Source organism: Podarcis pityusensis (assembly GCF_964106645.2).
Source record: "Podarcis pityusensis genome assembly, chromosome: 12".
In the NCBI taxonomy this organism is placed as follows: Eukaryota; Metazoa; Chordata; class Lepidosauria; order Squamata; family Lacertidae; genus Podarcis; species Podarcis pityusensis.
The window spans coordinates 47808393-47825929 of record NC_138037.1 but is presented as its reverse complement, the minus strand read 5'-3'; the positions used below and the strand labels follow the sequence as shown (position 1 = coordinate 47825929).

General features: G+C 46.0%; 1 protein-coding gene across 2 annotated transcripts; it reads left to right on the top strand.

Moving 5' to 3' along the window:
* The first annotated feature begins 1192 nt into the window (after positions 1-1192).
* On the top strand, positions 1193-14055 carry LOC308459992 (C-C chemokine receptor type 5-like). 2 transcript variants are annotated; one of them, XM_080975984.1, is made up of 2 exons: positions 1193-1384; positions 12341-14055. In XM_080975984.1, exon 2 carries the CDS (start codon positions 12367-12369, stop codon positions 13423-13425), a length of 1059 nt encoding a protein of 352 aa, XP_080832110.1. In that variant the 5' UTR covers positions 1193-1384; positions 12341-12366; the 3' UTR covers positions 13426-14055. The 2 variants fall into 2 exon arrangements, with proteins under 2 accessions (XP_080832110.1, XP_080832109.1); XM_080975983.1 differs by lacking the exon at positions 1193-1384 and adding an exon at positions 4799-4939.
* Positions 14056-17537: the final 3482 nt, after the last annotated feature.

The following is a 17537-nucleotide window of genomic DNA, read 5'->3' as shown; positions in this document are numbered from 1 at the left end:
TCCGCATTCCAGCGGGCCACCAGGGAATCAGCTGCACCAGGAAGTGATCTGACCATGGCACTTCTTTTGTTTCACTTTTACTTAGTGTCAGAGCACTATGAGTTGGGCCAAACGTATTCAGGGACAGCCCCATGGAGGCCATGCTTTCCATGAAGTCCTGAGCAGCCCCTTGTAAGGTCGTGTCGGCATGGATGTTAAAATCCCCTAGGACAACCAAACTAGGTGTCTCCAGGAGAACATCTGCCATGACCTGAAGCAGCTCGGGCAGGGAATCCTTCGTGCAGCAGGGAGGTCGGTACACCAAAAGGAATCCTGTACTGCCCCTATTGCCCAACTTCCAGAATATGCACTCAGAGAACTGGGTCTTCCCAGTAGGACACCTGATGCAAGCTAGTGACTTCCTAAAAATCACTGCAACCCCTATCCCCGCCCACATGACCTGGGTTGCTGTCCGTAAGAGAAACCTGGTGGACAAGTAGCAGTTAGGACAAGACCATCTGCTTCATCCATCCAAGTCTCTGTTACACATGCCAGGTCAAGCCCTCCATCCATGATCAAGTCATGGATGGCAGTGGTCTTATGAATCATTGACCTAGTATTGCACAGCAACACCGTCAGGTCATGTGTTGATTCCAGTATCCATCCGGTCAAGACCAGACCTGGAGGCAGGGATAGTCTTCAAACAATGACTAAGCCTGCCTCCTCGGTAATGACATGGTCTGGTCTTAGCGTAATTCCTCCTCCTGCCCATGATCACTGAGATCGGATGTCCCAGTGCATCCCCCCCACCTGTGGAACTTGCCTCAGCCATTCTATTGGCTGGGGCCCACTCCGAGGCAGCCCTGATCCCGCCCCTTAAAAACAAAACGCAAACTATACAACAACCAGTAAAACAATAAAAAAGCAGTTATACTAAAACTAATCCCCAACCAGATATCCATCTCATCCATCCCAACAGAGCAAAAAGGGGGGGAAATAAGAAAAATCTTAAAGTGTCACTGACTGCTTAAGGACATTTAAAAACACATAAAATCCCATATAAACAGTCCTGTGAGACTTCATTAGATTGCTTTTGGTATTTTTGCGATTCAGCATAAACAGCAACTCAAAATTGTGCAATGAAAGTCTAGTAAGATACTTTGCAGTTTTCAAAATCCTCTGCAGGGGTACGGAAACAGATGTTGCTGACCAGGCAAATGATTGCTTTTAGAATAAGGGAACTATTTCTTGATTTTAAGGAGTCACGTTTGTCCACTAGAAATTTGCAGAACCAACTTTTCTACCCACAGGAAAGGGCTGTTTGTTTCTGGTTTCCACAACGTGCCTGTTCCAAATAATCCAGCTTTCACCATCATATCTTAAAGGCAAGCACCTTTGTAAATTGGTGAGTTAATCTGAGTAATGCAGGGAGGGGGGGTTGCATTTGTGTGAATTTTGTGCCTGACTTTGTACGTTTCCTTCTTCCTTCCCCACCCTTTCTTCTCTTTGTGTTTTGTCGTTTTCAATTGTAAGCTTGAGGATTGTGATGCTGTTATTTTTACTCACCTGTAAGCCATCTTGGGAGCCTCTGTAGTTGAAGAGGTGGGGGTATAAATCTTCTGAATCAATCAGTACATCCTCTGTGTCCCCACCCAAGCATTTAATGACTCTTGGCTAGTTCATAATAATGAGTGATTAAGATAACAGATTGCATTGAACCAGCATGGTGAATTTTTGCAGCTAGGACTGCAAGCTTCAAAGCAGTTTCTCCTACTCATTTTTGGAACTGTAAGTACAATTCACTACATTTCTGCATCAGCTTGTGATTTTTTTCAAACACGTTCTCATTAAAATTCTCAAACACCCCCGTCCTTTTTCTTTTACACGTTCTGCATGCATGACCTAACTTCCTGACATTAGCAAGCAATTTTAGCTTAATATTATGCATTTTGTATATTATTGTCACAAATATATGAATTTCCACACACATCGTCTCCGAACATGGGACGCGGGCGGCGCTGTGGGTTAAACCACAGAGCCTAGGACTTGCCGATCAGAAGGTCGGTGGTTCGAATCCCCGCAATGGGGTGAGATCCCGTTGCTTGGTCCCTGCTCCTGCCCACCTAGCAGTTCGAAAGCACGCCAAAGTGCAAGTAGATAAATAGGTACCACTATGACGGGAAGGTAAACGGCGTTTCTGTGCACTGCTCTGGTTTCGCCAGAAGTGGCTTAGTCATGCTGGCCACATGACCCGAAAGCTGTACGCCGGCTCCCTCAGCCAGTAAAGCAAGATGAGCACTGCAACCCCAGAGTCGGCCATGACTGGACCTAATGGTCAGGGGCCCCTTTACCTTTAGTCTCCTAACATATGCCTTTTGCCCACGTTTTTTGATTGGAGAACTGCATTCCAAACTTTGGAAAAGTGTGAATTTTGAAGGAGACCTGCATTTCAGTTCATGCATTATTTTGGGAAGTCTGAATCACAATGGTTTGCAAACTCAACCAATTTCCTCCCCCATCCCTTTTGCGAGTGGCGGGTGGAAGACCTCAGCACCTTGTGTTTTTCATCAGTTTGGGAATCTGGAATATATAATATTACAGTTTGGAACATCAAAATATCAAAAATATTGAAAATAGCCAAAATATCACTGACAAACACAAGCAGGTTTAAATCTCATCAATTTTGCAGAAGATCTAGATGGGGGAAATGTATTGATATGAATGTCTGCTAGCTAGAGTCAACTGGAATTGTTTGTGACTCTTATTGTTGGAAGGAAAGCCCTAGACTTTTGTCCTGAAATGCAGATATTTGTTAACTGAACAGAGAAGGACAGAAAGGAACACCTATTTTTAAGTTACTTTTGCATGAACTTTTGAAAGGAGGGGCAGGAAAAGGAAATTAACACTGTGGTACAGTCTACTGAGCAGCCATCTGCCACACTGGAGAGGGGCACATTTTAGCCTGCCCTGCAATCAAGACTCCAATTGATCAGTCAAGCAAGCAATCAGTTTGGCAGATGTTCTGCTGGTATTGTTTTCTATAACTAATAGGGTGAGTGCTTCAAAGTACCATGGTTTTATTTGAATTGACTTCCTTCATCTCATTCAGTCCTTTATCGCGCGTTGGGGGTGAAAGAATCTGTCGGTTTTGGTTTCTCGGTTATTCAGTCCTAGATGCAGTTCTTCTTTGTGATTAAAAACAAAACCAATCCTCGTGAAAATTCTTCAGAATTTTAGTGCGAATTCCTCCTAACAAACCATATTTTTTTTACAATCAGTTTTGAATAATGTACACATTTTTGCAAGCATTCCTCCCATTTTGTAACTAGTTCAACAAACATGTTTGTTTTTATAGGCACTTTCTCCTATTTTATGCATTTTTATTAGCATTGTTTGGCAGGAGAACTGGATCAAATGTGTGGATTTTGAAGGCTGCAAGATTTTCGGTTCTTGTAATGTTTTGGAAAGTGCGAATTTGATAATTTCTGCTTTAAATGGAAACCAAATAAAATTTATCCTCCATCCCTAATTGCGATGAAGCCCAATTTGGGATGCCTAGTGGTATTACATATGGCTGCGTGTGGATGTAACTTGTCCTATCTATCTCATGGGATAGTTGCAAAAATAAAAGGAACAAAAATGGTGGAGCATACTGCTAACCAAGAGGACGGAAACTCTGTCAACCTCCTAAATTAGCTTTGAGTGTGGGAATCAATATCTTTTTCGAGCTAAATCTGGTTAGTGTTAGAATGATGCCTTTCTCAGTTGTGGTTCCAATGAAATAAGCTAAATAAGCTCAGGAAAGCAATGAAATCTTAACAAGCAGCCCTGTTTGGGAAAGTTTTTAATGCTCGATGTTTTACTATGTTTTCATATATGCTGTAAGACGCTCAGAGTGGCTGGGGAAACCCAGCCAGATGGGCGGGGTATAAATAATAAAATTATTATTAAAAATTATTAGTAGTGATTTTGACAAGTCCTTGAGCCCTATTCTGCTGGGGCTGCAATGATGTTTGGCCAGAGATGGGGAAACTGCAACTATCCAAATGTTGCTGGCCTCACATTTCCCCTGGCATTTGGCCAAGTTGGCTGGGGCAGGTGGAAGTTGGCATTCAATAACATCTGGAGAGCTAACCAGCCACTCCAGTTTTGGATATTTCCTCCCACTTTTGTTATGATGAGGCTTTGTCGATGCAATTCCCAGCATTGTATTTTTGCTGTGCATCCCGCCTTCATGACTTCCTTAGTGAAATGCAGAAAGAACACCGCAACATAAATCAATGATAAAGCTGTGGCTGCAAACCTCAGTGTGACAGCAGAAAACCCCTGGGAATTTCTTCTTCTTTGCTAGAACTCCGCATCTCTAATTCTAGACTGAGCGAAGCTTTTTTGGTTCAGCTGCAATGGCAGGCAGCGATAATATAGTAGCATTGGGGAAGCATCAGGGAACAGCTGATAAAAGACACTGATGTGCTGACAGTCCGCCACAAATGCACTATTGTGCCAATGACACGTTGCAGAATTAATCCACAAAACCACCGGTCTGAAGCTGCCCAAATCTGCGAGGGCGACTTTGTCTGGCTTGGTGGGCTGGATCTGGCTTGCCGAACACAGTCTACACATTCCTGTCCTACACCCAGACTTGGACCAAAGTCTCCCCTTCCCTGCCATTCCATGGAAACTGCTGGATGTACATGAAGGACTTGCAGCCAGCCTGTTTTTAGAACTCCTGCTCCTCCTATAGACACCCAACTTTTTATCATTTCTTACAGTTGGCGGCCGAGAAAACAGAATCAGCAGCATTGAGCATTTTCCGAACAGCTGCTCTTAAGATTTGCACAGCTCACAACAGTGATTTGGAATTGCAAGGGAAATAAACTGACTGTAATAGTCAGGAGAGGTTTGGGTAATCAAAGTCCTTGAATTCTCACCTCCTGTGCTGGATTTTACCAATCGCAGGGTAAGTGATACTAACGTTTTACTCAGAAGCTACATGCCTTGGCTATCACAAAAGCCAGATACCACGATACAGAACTCTGAATGAAGGAAACAGGTCCTAATTCTATAGACACTTTTCCAGGAGAAAGCCCAGCACTGAATTCAATGGGACTTATGGACGCATATTGGTTTACCCAGTTAAAGCGTGTTCTCCCTCATGGAGAGCGCGTGTTGCGGTGGGGTCGACCAGGCCACCCCTCTGTTGCCAGGCAGGATTACTAAGGAAGCCTGTGGCAACGATCGGGTGGCTGGGTTGCTGAGGTAAATCCTATGTTGCAATATGGTGGGAGGGATCGGATGTTTGAAATCCTGTGAACGCAGCTTGGAGCTTTCTCTTTCGCTGCATGCAACGGATCACCCGCCCACCCGCCCTAATTTTATGGGTTTTGCGTTGACCTTGCTATGCCTGTCATGGAGTCATCTGCCGTTGGGGCAGGGGCCTGGTAGGAATTTTGTCCATTTGGCTGATTGGCTGTTGCCATTTGGTTTTTGCCCACTGCGTAGCAAATCGTCACAACTTGTAAGGTTGCGGTTAGGCATTGGTTATCAATTGGTTGGAGGAGGGGTTAGGATTGGCTGGGCCCACCCCTCCAAGGTTTCTGCGGAAAGGGAATTCCGTTAAAGGAATCCAGGGACTTGCCATCTTTTCGTCCGAATCCCTGGAATGGGGCTAGGGCCGGCAAGCCCTGGGGAGCATGCGGGAAGCGGGGAGGGTCTGTGCCTCAGCTCCATTTCTCCCCAATATTGTTTTCCCTTACTGGCTTCTGCTGGAATCCAGAAGTCAGTTCTGTCCCTGGGCAAGGACAGATAGTTGTAACCAATGCCTAAGCAACCACTCACATTTATGTATTTAAATAAAGTTGTGTCCAAAATTATGCCAAAAACCTTAAACAAAATTTATGTGTGTGTTGTGAGGGGTGGCTTGGGGAACCTCGACACGCAACCAGTTACAGTGGTACCTCAGGTTACATACGCTTCAGGTTACATATGCTTCAGGTTACAGACTCCGCTAACCCAGAAATAGTACCTCGGGTTAAGAACTTTACCTCAGGATGAGAACAGAAATTGTGCTCCGGTGGTGCGGCAGCAGCAGCAGCAGCAGGAGGAGGCCCCATTAGCTAAAGTGGTGCTTCAGGTTAAGAACAGTTTCAGGTTAAGAACGGACCTCCAGAACGAATTAAGTACTTAACCCGAGGTACCACTGTACTGACCAAGGACTAAGCCCCCCCCCCCCAATTTCCAATGGTATATCTCCCATGTATTATTCCATATGGCAGAAATGAAGCTCAGTTGTTTGCTTTGGAGGCAAAAGGTCCCTGTTTCAATCCCTGAGGACCTCAAATAGACTCCTGTCTGAATCTTTTGTGAGTTCTTGCAGCCTCCTTAGGAGCTTTGTGGACTCTCCTTCCTTGGAGGTTTTTATCCTGTCCTGGATTCTTTAGCTGAGTTTCCTGCATTGCAGGGGGTTGGACTAGATGACCGTTGAGGTCCCTTCCAACTCTGCAATTCTATGACTCCTGCTGCTTGTTATTGTAGATAATACCAGTGTTCTAATTCAGTATAAGAAAGTTTTCCTGGATACCATTGATTGATTCTAGGGGATTTGCTGCTCAGACAGCCATTTAGAAAGTTTTATGCCAGTATCTTCACATGAGTTTATTCCCCATCTTTTGTCACTGATTTAATATTTATCATTTATATTTAGTCTGCTGGATGATACACTAATCCACAGCAATAGACCACACATTTAGCATTATCACGGATTAAAATGCATGGTTTCATTCTTAACATCATTGCATTCCCCATTTTCTGTCACTGCTTTAATCTTGTTTATATTTGGCTATATACTGATCCTCATCAGCAGACTAAATATGCAATATTATTGAAGGGAGAGGGAAGGATTGCTTTCTATATGCTTTCTATACCTTGTACCTTGTACCTAAGAAGGATCTTCTATATTCTCTGTACTTTGGATCTAAGTAAATTTCTGAGCTAATTTGACTTCTGCAAAAGAGGCCCCTCGCTTTAGGAATGTAAGATAAGAAAGACACATATGAAGGAGACTGTAAGCTAGAAATAACCAGAGGCCCCTCGCTTTCTTACTTTAGGAATGCAAGATAAGAAAGACACATACGAGACGAGGGAGACGGGAGGAGGGAGAGAGCTTTCTCAAGGTATAAGAAAGTTTGCAGAGGCGTATTTCGGGGCAGCCAGTCTTCCAGAAATTATTCTGCTGGCTGTCTGCTGTGCACAGAGAATAAACTGCTTTCCTCCAAAGAAGGATCTTTCCTGGTGCTTTCTTTTGCTCTCTCTCTGGATCTGAGGACGCGGGCCAACGATTCCCTGGCATGGACTAGGCTCAGCCTACATCTTGGTTCCCTGACCGGGAATCTGCCCCACCTCAGAGGGCTGGGGAGAGCCAGGCTCGACCTTGGTGGACAGCTCGGATCGGCAATTGCATGCTCCACGCGCGCCCTGCCAATTTGTGGGGGGAGCCAGCCACACCGCTCCGGAGCAAGGACCCAGGTCGAGGGAGGAAAGAGGACGGCGCCGAGGGGACAGGTCCGCAGCGGAAAAGGTAAGCCCAAGGGAAAGGGCGTGGGCGTGAGCCCAAGGGAAAAGAGGGAGGCCTGATCAGCCTCACCTGGTTATGCAGTAGAGTGCAGCCAGAAAGGGAAAAAAAAGGGGCGTGGCAGTGGTGTGCCACCGGTAAGGTTTGGTAAAAAAAAAAAAAAAAAAAAAAAAAAAAAAAAAAAAAAAGGGGGGGGAACAGAGGGGAAAATTATTTTGGTGTGTTTTGTGTATTACATGTTGAAATTATTTTGGTGTGTTTTGTGTATTGCATGCTGAAATTATTTTGGTGTGTTTAGTGTGTTACATGTTGAAATTATATTGATGTGTTTTGTATGTTGTATGTTGCATGTCAGATACTTTAGTGACTGAATTGTCAAGTGTGGGCCAGGGCTTAGTGTCCCCCTTGGCCGAGCGATTGTAGGGCTGTAGTGTGTGTAGAGTGAGAGAATTTACAACCTGTTAGCAGCAGAGTATCTGAAAATGGGGTCTGGGGCAAGCCAATGTAGTCCTCTGGAATGCTTTTTAAACAACTGGAAAGCAGCCACAAAGCATGATGATTAGGGAATCAAATTGAGGCAACGGAGGATGAGAACATTATGTGAGGTTGACTGGCCCTCGCAACAAACTAACTGGCCCTCGGAGGGGAGTTTTGATTTGCAACTAATCAACCCACTGTATCAAAATATCTTGAACGTCCACCCAGACCAGATCCCCTACATTTCTACTTGGAAAACCAATGTAGAAAAGAACCCATCATGGTTGAAAGCCTGCCGAGGCGACGCCCCACAAAGTACAGTTTGTGCAGTTCGACCGACAGGGAAGTCAGAAAAGCCCCCAGTGATACCAGACCCAGAAGAAGAGGAGGGGGAAGTCATTAAACCACCTCCACCCTATGCTCCACCAACTGCCCCTCCCCTGGACCCAGGCCCCCAGGCACCGGGAGGAGTTGGCCCCCAGCCTGAACCCCCCCAAGGCTGATGAATCAGAAGAGGAAGAAGAGGATGATGAGGAATTTGTAAAGGGATTGGTTGAGTTAGCAAGGAAGGTGAAGAGAAAGGTGTTGATGATGATGATGATGAAGACTTCAGAAAAACTCTAGATAAAGAGATAAGATGGACTAGTAAGCAGTTTGACAGAGTGTTCCAGTATGTAGAACTGTTTAAAACAGAGCTGGATGTGGCTTCTTGGTTCTAGAAGCAGCACAATGCAAGGATGTGAACTGGCAGAAAGAAACAGAAGGGAAGGCTTTGAGAGCCGCATAGGACAGAACTGTTAAAAAAAGAGACAATTAAAACCCAAGGGATTTAAAACCCTAGAATTACAATTACTGACCATTGAGGAAATCCGCAAGAAAAATGCCCTCAGGGCAGCGGACAATACTGATGTTGCAATTGAGGCAGCTAATAGTTGCAATTGAGGCAGCTAAAACTCCACTTTGATGGCCCCACTCCACTGAGTGTACGACCCCCTGGAGTCATCCGATGCCCAGGACCACAGACCTCCAAGCACTTTAAATCAGAATCCTTCTTTCGAAGAGGACCTGGCCAAAATAATTAGGGGTTTGTCTTCAAACAGCCAGCAGCCAGAAAGCCAAAAACGCAATCCTGGAGCAAGCGAGGGTGTCCACGGGAGGGTCAGAAGACGCCTAGGGAAGAAGCCAGTGCGCCATCTGCAGGCAAGGGAGTCATTGGGAAATGGAATGCCCACAGGCCCCACTCCCCACAGGCTGGGAACAACAAGATTTCTCAAAAATTATTTTTTTTCATCTCTGTTCTTGCTCAAAAAGACTGTTGCAGCAAAAAAGCAATTGAACAGACTGTTTTTTTAAAAAAAAATCATGCAAGTCACAGGACATCAGCCCCCCCCCCCTTTTCTGCCAGACGCTTGGAGGTAGCTTCAGAGCGTTATCTCTTGGCAGCTATTCCAAGGACACTGCTGCATTCAGCCAGTTACCCTGAACCTCACACTTTCTGGATTTACAGTTCAGCCACATAAACCCAGAAGGCCAAGAGTTACCCACCCCCCTGCCCCAAAGTATTAACCTGAAGAAGTGACTTTCTTAAAAGCAAGTGAATGCTTTCTGTGAACTTTGTCAAGTTTTTCCTTTTAAGGTGCAATTTTATTCTGAAAAAGGAGCCGCAGCATAACATAGGAATTGATATTTTGAGGAATTTGAAACTTTGCCAGAAGCAAGGAGCGCATTGTTCTTTCTACAGACACTGGCAAATGAACTGAAATTTGCAACATGGCTTAAAGCTCTGAAACCTAGAGCACACAAATGAGACTTTTAAAAATCTCAGCTGGCAAAATTTAACCCAAGGAACAGAACTGTTAACCCCTTGCGAAGTTTCCTGCCAAGCATACCCTTTTGAATTAATGTTTGCTAGGCCTATACCTTATGTGCAAATGTTACCTATCAATTTGTTCTGTGCAATCGCTGCCGTCTTTGTTATCTCTTCTCTTAACAGGTGAGCTTTTGCTGGAACGCCTTGTGCCTTGGTCGAGCCTCTGCATCCCTATGATGAGGACCCAGACTGGACCCAGACGCCCAGACATCGCTCCAGCCTTGTTGGAAGGGACCCAAGATGCCCAACGCCCACCAGACGACCCGACACCCACCAGACTACAGCCCTGCCTACGTCACTCCGGACGCTGACGTTTGGCACGGCTCCAGGATCCAGCATGGATTGAAAGAGAACATTTTCACATTTTCTTTTCTTTCCTTTCGCATAACTGAACTTTATTGAAGGTACCTGGGCCTGGTTTGCTTTACGCCACCCCTGCAGAGGAGGGTGTCTAGTGGGTCTTTTCTTTCAGCGTAATTACACCCCAGCCCACTCTCTAGCACTTACCTAAGCCCCTCCCCGTGCATACAATGGCTCAAATACGACTGTGGGTCCCCATGCTGGTATTTCTGCTGCCTTTGACCTTTGAAATGCCAATACCACTCACAGTGACCAGACAACTGCTGCAATTGTGGGGGGCCCACCACACATATAATAAGTGGATTCAGGTTGCTGAGATGGTTGTGTTCTCTGCAAATCGGACCAATTGTGCCGTCTGCACTCTGGCCCCTGTAGATGCTCTGGGAGGAATGCCACTCCTCCCTGTGCCTTGGAATGAATCCTTGGTTACAACTCCACTTGTTGCCTTCCAGCCTCTGGGCAACCATTCTTCTTTATGGAATCATTCCGTCCCTTTCCAGGTTCACAGGATCACTGGCTGCCTTTGTGTCAACAAATCAAATGACATAAGTGACGCTCAGACCTATGTGGGCACTTCCCACTGTGATCGTACCTTCCCAGCCCCGACTAACATGTTTGAGTCCGAGACAGGAACCTTTTCTGGTTCCAATTTGATTGCATGCCTGGCCCGCTTGCTGAGAGGCACCATATCTGCCCATGGTCAGGACGTTTACTGGGTGTGTGGCAGGAAGGCCTATCATGCCCTCCCAAGAGGATGGTATGGGGTCTGTTTTCCAGCCTACTTAATACCCCCCATGTGGATTCCTGACCAGATTGCCTCTGCACCCCGTAGAAGGAGGCGTTCGGCTGACCTGGCAACACTTGCAGGTGGCAGCTCCCAGAATTGGGGCAAAAATCAGTGGCCTCCGGAAAGGATACTGGCCCATTATGCTCCAGCCTCATGGAATCAGGGAGAGAAAATCTCTGGGGCAAGGGGGCCGATCTATAACTTGAACCGCGTAATCAGACTCCAGGCAGTGGTAGAGATTGTTGCTAACACGACAGCCACGGCCCTTAGGCTAATTGCTACGCAATTGGATGAGACATGCAATGCGTTTCTCTCAGTCCAATTAGCATTGGACTTTCTCCTGGCGCAACATGGAGGCTTTTGTGCAGCGTTAAATCTCACAGGTGGAGCATGTTGCTTCAACATTTCAGACCACGGCGAGGCTATCCGTGATCTGGCAGCAAGCATTGAAAAGGTAGCACATGTCCCTGTACAAACCTGGGAGGGCTGGGATATGTCTTGGTTGGACGGCATCTTCCCAGGTGGATGGATGGGGAGGATATTTATTATGGTGATAAGTCCAATAATGCTTCTATTGCTTTTCTGCTTCTGTATGCCCTGCTTGATGCAATGTATGCAAAATATGATGGAGAAGATGATGTCTCGCATGATGGGACCTCGTGTGCTTGCTTTCATGAGAGATTATAGACCCCTACCCCAGAACGAACCTAAGTATTAGGTTGTTCATAAGAAGAGGAGGGAGTGAAGGGAGAGGGAAGGATTGCTTTCTATATGCTTTCTATACCTTGTACCTTGTACCTAAGAAGGATCTTCTATATTCTCTGTACTTTGGATCTAAGTAAATTTCTGAGCTAATTTGACTTCTGCAAAAGAGGCCCCTCGCTTTAGGAATGTAAGATAAGAAAGACACATATGAAGGAGACTGTAAGCTAGAAATAACCAGAGGCCCCTCGCTTTCTTACTTTAGGAATGCAAGATAAGAAAGACACATACGAGACGAGGGAGACGGGAGGAGGGAGAGAGCTTTCTCAAGGTATAAGAAAGTTTGCAGAGGCGTATTTCGGGGCAGCCAGTCTTCCAGAAATTATTCTGCTGGCTGTCTGCTGTGCACAGAGAATAAACTGCTTTCCTCCAAAGAAGGATCTTTCCTGGTGCTTTCTTTTGCTCTCTCTCTGGATCTGAGGACGCGGGCCAACGATTCCCTGGCATGGACTAGGCTCAGCCTACATTATCATTGATTACAAATACATTATTTTGCTGTTTTATTTAATTGTTGTTTCTTATATCATCTACATAGATTCTTCATATTCTGTGACAAGCAAGATGGACAATTTTTCCATGATGCCAGATGATGAAACAACTTTTGACTATGGTCCGGATGCAGCCCCAGTTCACAGCGAGAAGGGGAAAACATTTGCGTCTAATTTTGTGCCACCGCTTTACTCTCTGGTGTTCATATTTGGCCTGCTGGGCAACGCACTGGTGGTGCTGATCCTCATCAGATATAAGAAACTCAAGAGCATGACTGATATCTACCTGCTCAATTTAGCCATCTCGGACCTGCTTTTCATCATCTCACTCCCATTTTGGGCTCATTATGCAGCCCGCGAGTGGGTATTTGGAGATACAATGTGCAAAATTCTCTCTGGGGTCTATTGTGTAGGCTTCTACGGTGGAAGTTTTTTTATCATCCTTTTGACAATTGATAGATACCTGGCCATCGTCCACGCAGTGTTCGCATTAAAAGCCCGGACGATCACCTATGGCACCGTCACAAGCGTCGTCACTTGGGTGGTGGCCTTATTCGCCTCTGTGCCAGAATTTATGTTTCACCATGTTCAAATGGAATCAGGGAGCTACAAATGTACCATTCATTATCCCTCAGAAAATGAAAAAGAATGGAAGCAATTTCTAACTTTAATGACGTTCATTTTGGGCCTAGCCATTCCTGCAGTCATTATTGTCTTCTGTTACATGCAGATTATAAAGATTTTGATTAAGGGTAGAAATGAGAGGAAGCAGAAGGCTGTCAAGCTTATTTCTGTCATCATGATTGTTTACTTCCTTTTATGGATGCCATACAACATCACTCTTTTGTTGCAGACCTATCAAGATTCAATTTTCTTATGTGGCTTAAAAAATGATTGTGAGGGAAAGTTATCTGTAGCCATTGCTGTGACAGAAGCAATTGCTATGATCCACTGTTGCATCAACCCTGTGATCTATGCCTTTGTGGGGGAAAAATTTAGGAAATATCTCTCTATTTTTTCCCAGAGGTGTATGTTAGCTCTTCTCTGTACAGGTGGCGGTCACCCTCATTTAGACCGGTCTACTTCGTCCTATACCAGTTCAACAGAACATGACATTTCTGTTGGTTTGTGAAGTGATTTCCAGTTTTATTTGCAAATAGTTTAGTTGGTATGTCTGGGAGAAGAATGACAGACTGCTAAGGGGGAGAGAGAAATGATAGCCTATGATCGTTAGAAGGACACCATTTCATTGCCCCTTCCCAGTCAGAAATCTGATGGGGGAAGGAAGCAGGCAGATTTGGTGAGACACATTCTGGTGAACTAACCTGCTATTATAGGTGTTGCATAACCACTCACACAAATGACTGAAAAGATTGTGCATGTATAAATAGAAACCAGTTGTGTTTGGAAGGTGAAGACAATTCATATAGGACTTCTCTCAACATGAGATACAGAATCTGATCCAAGGACCATGAAGCACAGGATGTTAATTAAATACCTCCATCAACATTTGGTCTTCCTTGGTAGGTTCATATGAGCATTCGAAACTGTCTTAGGTGGTCCATTAACCCATTACTTTCTACTTAGATAGGCAGCAGTTGATCCAGGGCTTCAGGTTGTGTTTTTCTGCTACCATAGGATCATTTAACTGAAGTGAAGCTGGAACTTCCTCCATGTTAAGCACCACCAAATTCAATGGAACTCAGTGAACTCTGTATACAACTGCAGTCATGCTGATCCTAATAAATTTTGTATTATGCCACCTTTGGGAGAGTGTATATTATTTTATAATAGATCAACACTGTTGCTTGCCTGTTTGGAATCCTCCTTGGGAGTGGGATTACGGGGAACGTCATGATGAGATCCTGTACTTCCTACACCACCATCTGTCACTACTCGTACACGTAAACTTTTGGCTCCTTTGGAGAACAGATCTTAAGCCATTAAGGTACATCAAACCATTATTTACTTCTTCTTGTCTGACAAAGGGTATGAGAAGGTCAGTACCCTGCACAAAATGTAAACAGAGAATCCTTTGCATTGGTCCAGGAACAAGCTCCAATCCTACTTGCTAGATGTATGCCTTCTACATGCTGTTCAAGTAGTGGATGGAGGGGAATATTCTTCCACCAGTTCTACTGAAGGAGTGGGTTTCTGTGCAGTCAGTCTGAAACGGGACCCAAAATCCACATTTTTCCTTCTCCAAGGGAGCATTTCTAAAATGCATTTACTTGAGCTCTTGAGTCAATGTATAAACAGAAAGCCAGCTGTATAAACAAGTACTCAAAGCCCTCTCCTTTATCAGTCCGTGACAGCAATGGATGGCCTTGCCAGTTCCGAGTAGAGCAGGGATGGCACGTCTGGGTCTTATCTTACATCCTGACCACAAAGACGCACAGACTTTGTCAGGTCTGACAAGAGACCCGGGAACGGCGCCAGGAGTGCTCTTAGAGTTGGTGACCTCCTGCCCCAAGATAAGAGTATAGGAACAGGAACAACCTTTTATGGTCAAGAGTGCCGGAACAGGAACAACTGTTTATGGTCATGGATGTCAACTTACGTGTATAAGGTGACATGGTTGGATTCCTGGGGAAGGGGGGAGAGGGTGCCTGGAGGATATATATACTGCATGGAATCTCTCATTTCTTTGGACTTGCTGTGAACTGACCACGCAAGTGCCTTCTGCTATCCGGAGAGCAGAATAAACTCTTTCTCTGAACCAAACCTCGGTGTCATTTGACTTCCTTCCTCCCTCCCGTCCGGGAGCAACGCAGACCCCACCAATCGGTAAAGTCTAATAAGGCTACACTACAGCCTCTATTTGATGGCATGTTCCCAACTTCTCTCTGTCCTGGGTTCGGAATAGAGATGAAGAGCTTCTAGCACATTGTCTTTTTCTGAAAATGCACCATTTGAGTCCTTTCCACATGTGACGATTGAGGATTGAGACCTGTTCCATTTTTCTCTGCTTTCACATAGGCAGATACAGTACCTACTCGTAGACCATGTAGTTCAACATCCTGTTCTCATAGAATCATAGAATTGGAAGGGACCCTGAGGATCATCTAGACCAACCCGCTGCAATGCAGCAATATCCCCCTTATAGGGATTGAACCTGAGACTTTGGCCTTATCAGCACCATGCGTTACCCAACTGAGCTATCCAGCAAATTATGCAGTTGAGTTTCCTGCATTTGGAAAAATCACAGGGGTCAGCATACCCGGAGTGCGATGGATGAGCCTTACCCTGGAAAAACCACCTTCACGTGCAAACTGTCTGCATGAAATGTTTAGTTTCATTGTTTAAAACATTTCCATAGCATCCTTCAATTTAATAGTTTTTAAATATTTAATTTAGATCCTGCCCCTAGTCATGAGGTAAAGGTAAAGGTAAAGGTACCCCTGCCCGTACGGGCCAGTCGTGTCTGACTCTAGGGTTGTGCGCCCATCTCACTTAAGAGGCTGGGGGCCAGCGCTGTCCGGAGACACTTCCGGGTCACGTGGCTAGCGTGATGAAGCTGCTCTGGCGAGCCGGCACCAGCGTAGCACACAGAAACACCGTTTACCTTCCCGCTATAAAGCGGTACTTTATCTACTTGCACTTTGACGTGCTTTCAAACTGCTAGGTGGGCATGCCCCTAGTCATGAAGGAACACATAAATCCAAGAACCATGCAAGTGGGATGAAAGCCAGTTGTATGGATCCTGTGTGGTATTATTACCATATGTTTCTCTCTATAGGACGCACCCGACTATAGGACGCACCTTGTTTTAGAGGGGGAGAACAAGAAAAAAAAATTCTCCCCCTCTCTGCGCAGCGCCCCTTCAGTGAAGCGGCAGGAGAAACGGAGCCCCTTCCATTTCTCCTCCCGCTTAGCTGAAGGGGCGCTGTGCCTTAGCTGAAGGGGCACCTACCCTTCAGCGAAAGGAACCCGAAGCCTCCAGCCTCCCGCTGTGCTCTGGAGACTTCAAGCGGCTATCTGGAGAGCGAGAGGGGTCAGTGCGCACTGACCCCTCTCGCTCTCCAGATAGCCTCGGGTTCCTTTCACTTGTGGGCCTGGCAGTGGGGAAAGCTGAGCTTCCCTCACCGCCAGCCCCGGGAAGAAGCGGGAAGGATGTGCGAAGGCTGCGTGCAGCCTTTCCGCTGCTCCCCACAGCTTGTGGGGCTGGCGGTGGGGGAAGCTGAGCTTCCCTCACCGCCAGCCCCGGGAAAGCCACTGCCAGCCCCAAAGAGCAGGTTGGGGAGCAGCGGAAAGGCTGTGCGCAGCCTTCCTGCTGCTCCCAGAGCTTGTCGGGGCTGGCAAGGGAAGCCCGGGTCCCCCCCCCCAGCCCCAGGGACCACACATTTGCTCCATAAGATGCACAGACATTCCCCCTTAGATTTTAAGAGGAAAAAAGTGTGTCTTATGGAGCGAAAAATACGGTACTCAGGTTTTGATATTTGGGAGCTTTCACCCGTAACGTGGGATCCCCTGCTGGTTAGAGAGGCATAGATGAATTGGGCCCAAGTCATCACCTCATACGTGATAACTACAGAGCCAGCCCAAGACATTTTGCCACCTGAGGCGAACCACAAAATGGCGCACACACCCTGCCAGGGAAGAAGGAACAAGGGGAATTAAAGATCTATATTGGGGACAAGGGTGGGAGGAGACCATCAGTGCCTCCTACTCGCCAAGAGGCTGCTGTAGAGGCGGCAGAGGTAGTCTCTAAGGTGCATTCTGCAGCCGTTGCTACCCTTGTGGCGGCAGCGGTGGGGGTGTGTGCATTTTTTGGGAGGTCAGATCTGCTGCCCCTGTGGATCCCGCCACCCGAGGCAGCCACCCCACCTTGCTTCATAGGTGGGCTGGCCTTGGGTAACTTAGCTTCTCTTCTGAAGATCTCTGCTGCCTAATGGTGATGCTTTTATACAGGGTGAGACTTTTAAAAGAGGCCCCATGGAACATGTGTATTCTGTATCCATGGGGCCTCTTTTAAAGGACCCACCATGTACATGAGGATCTCCTAGGTTTAGGCTTATTAATTTTTTTAAGACAAGCAACTCACTGAAAGACTCTGTCAAAATAATCATCCTCAATCTGGGCGACCCAGAGATGTTGCTCTACTGCTGAAGTTTGGGGCCTCTGGTTTAGTGAGCACTTGTTGCATATTAAGCTTATACTTATGAAAGAGGGATTTATATCTAGATGTTAGGATAGAGATGATAAAGAAAACAAGAAAACAGGAAGACACAATGAGAGATAAAG

What these genes read in the sequence shown, in the direction of transcription:
- LOC308459992 (XM_080975984.1), top strand. Translation starts at nt 12,367, where the DNA reads ATGGACAATTTTTCCATGATGCCAGATGATGAAACAACTTTTGACTAT.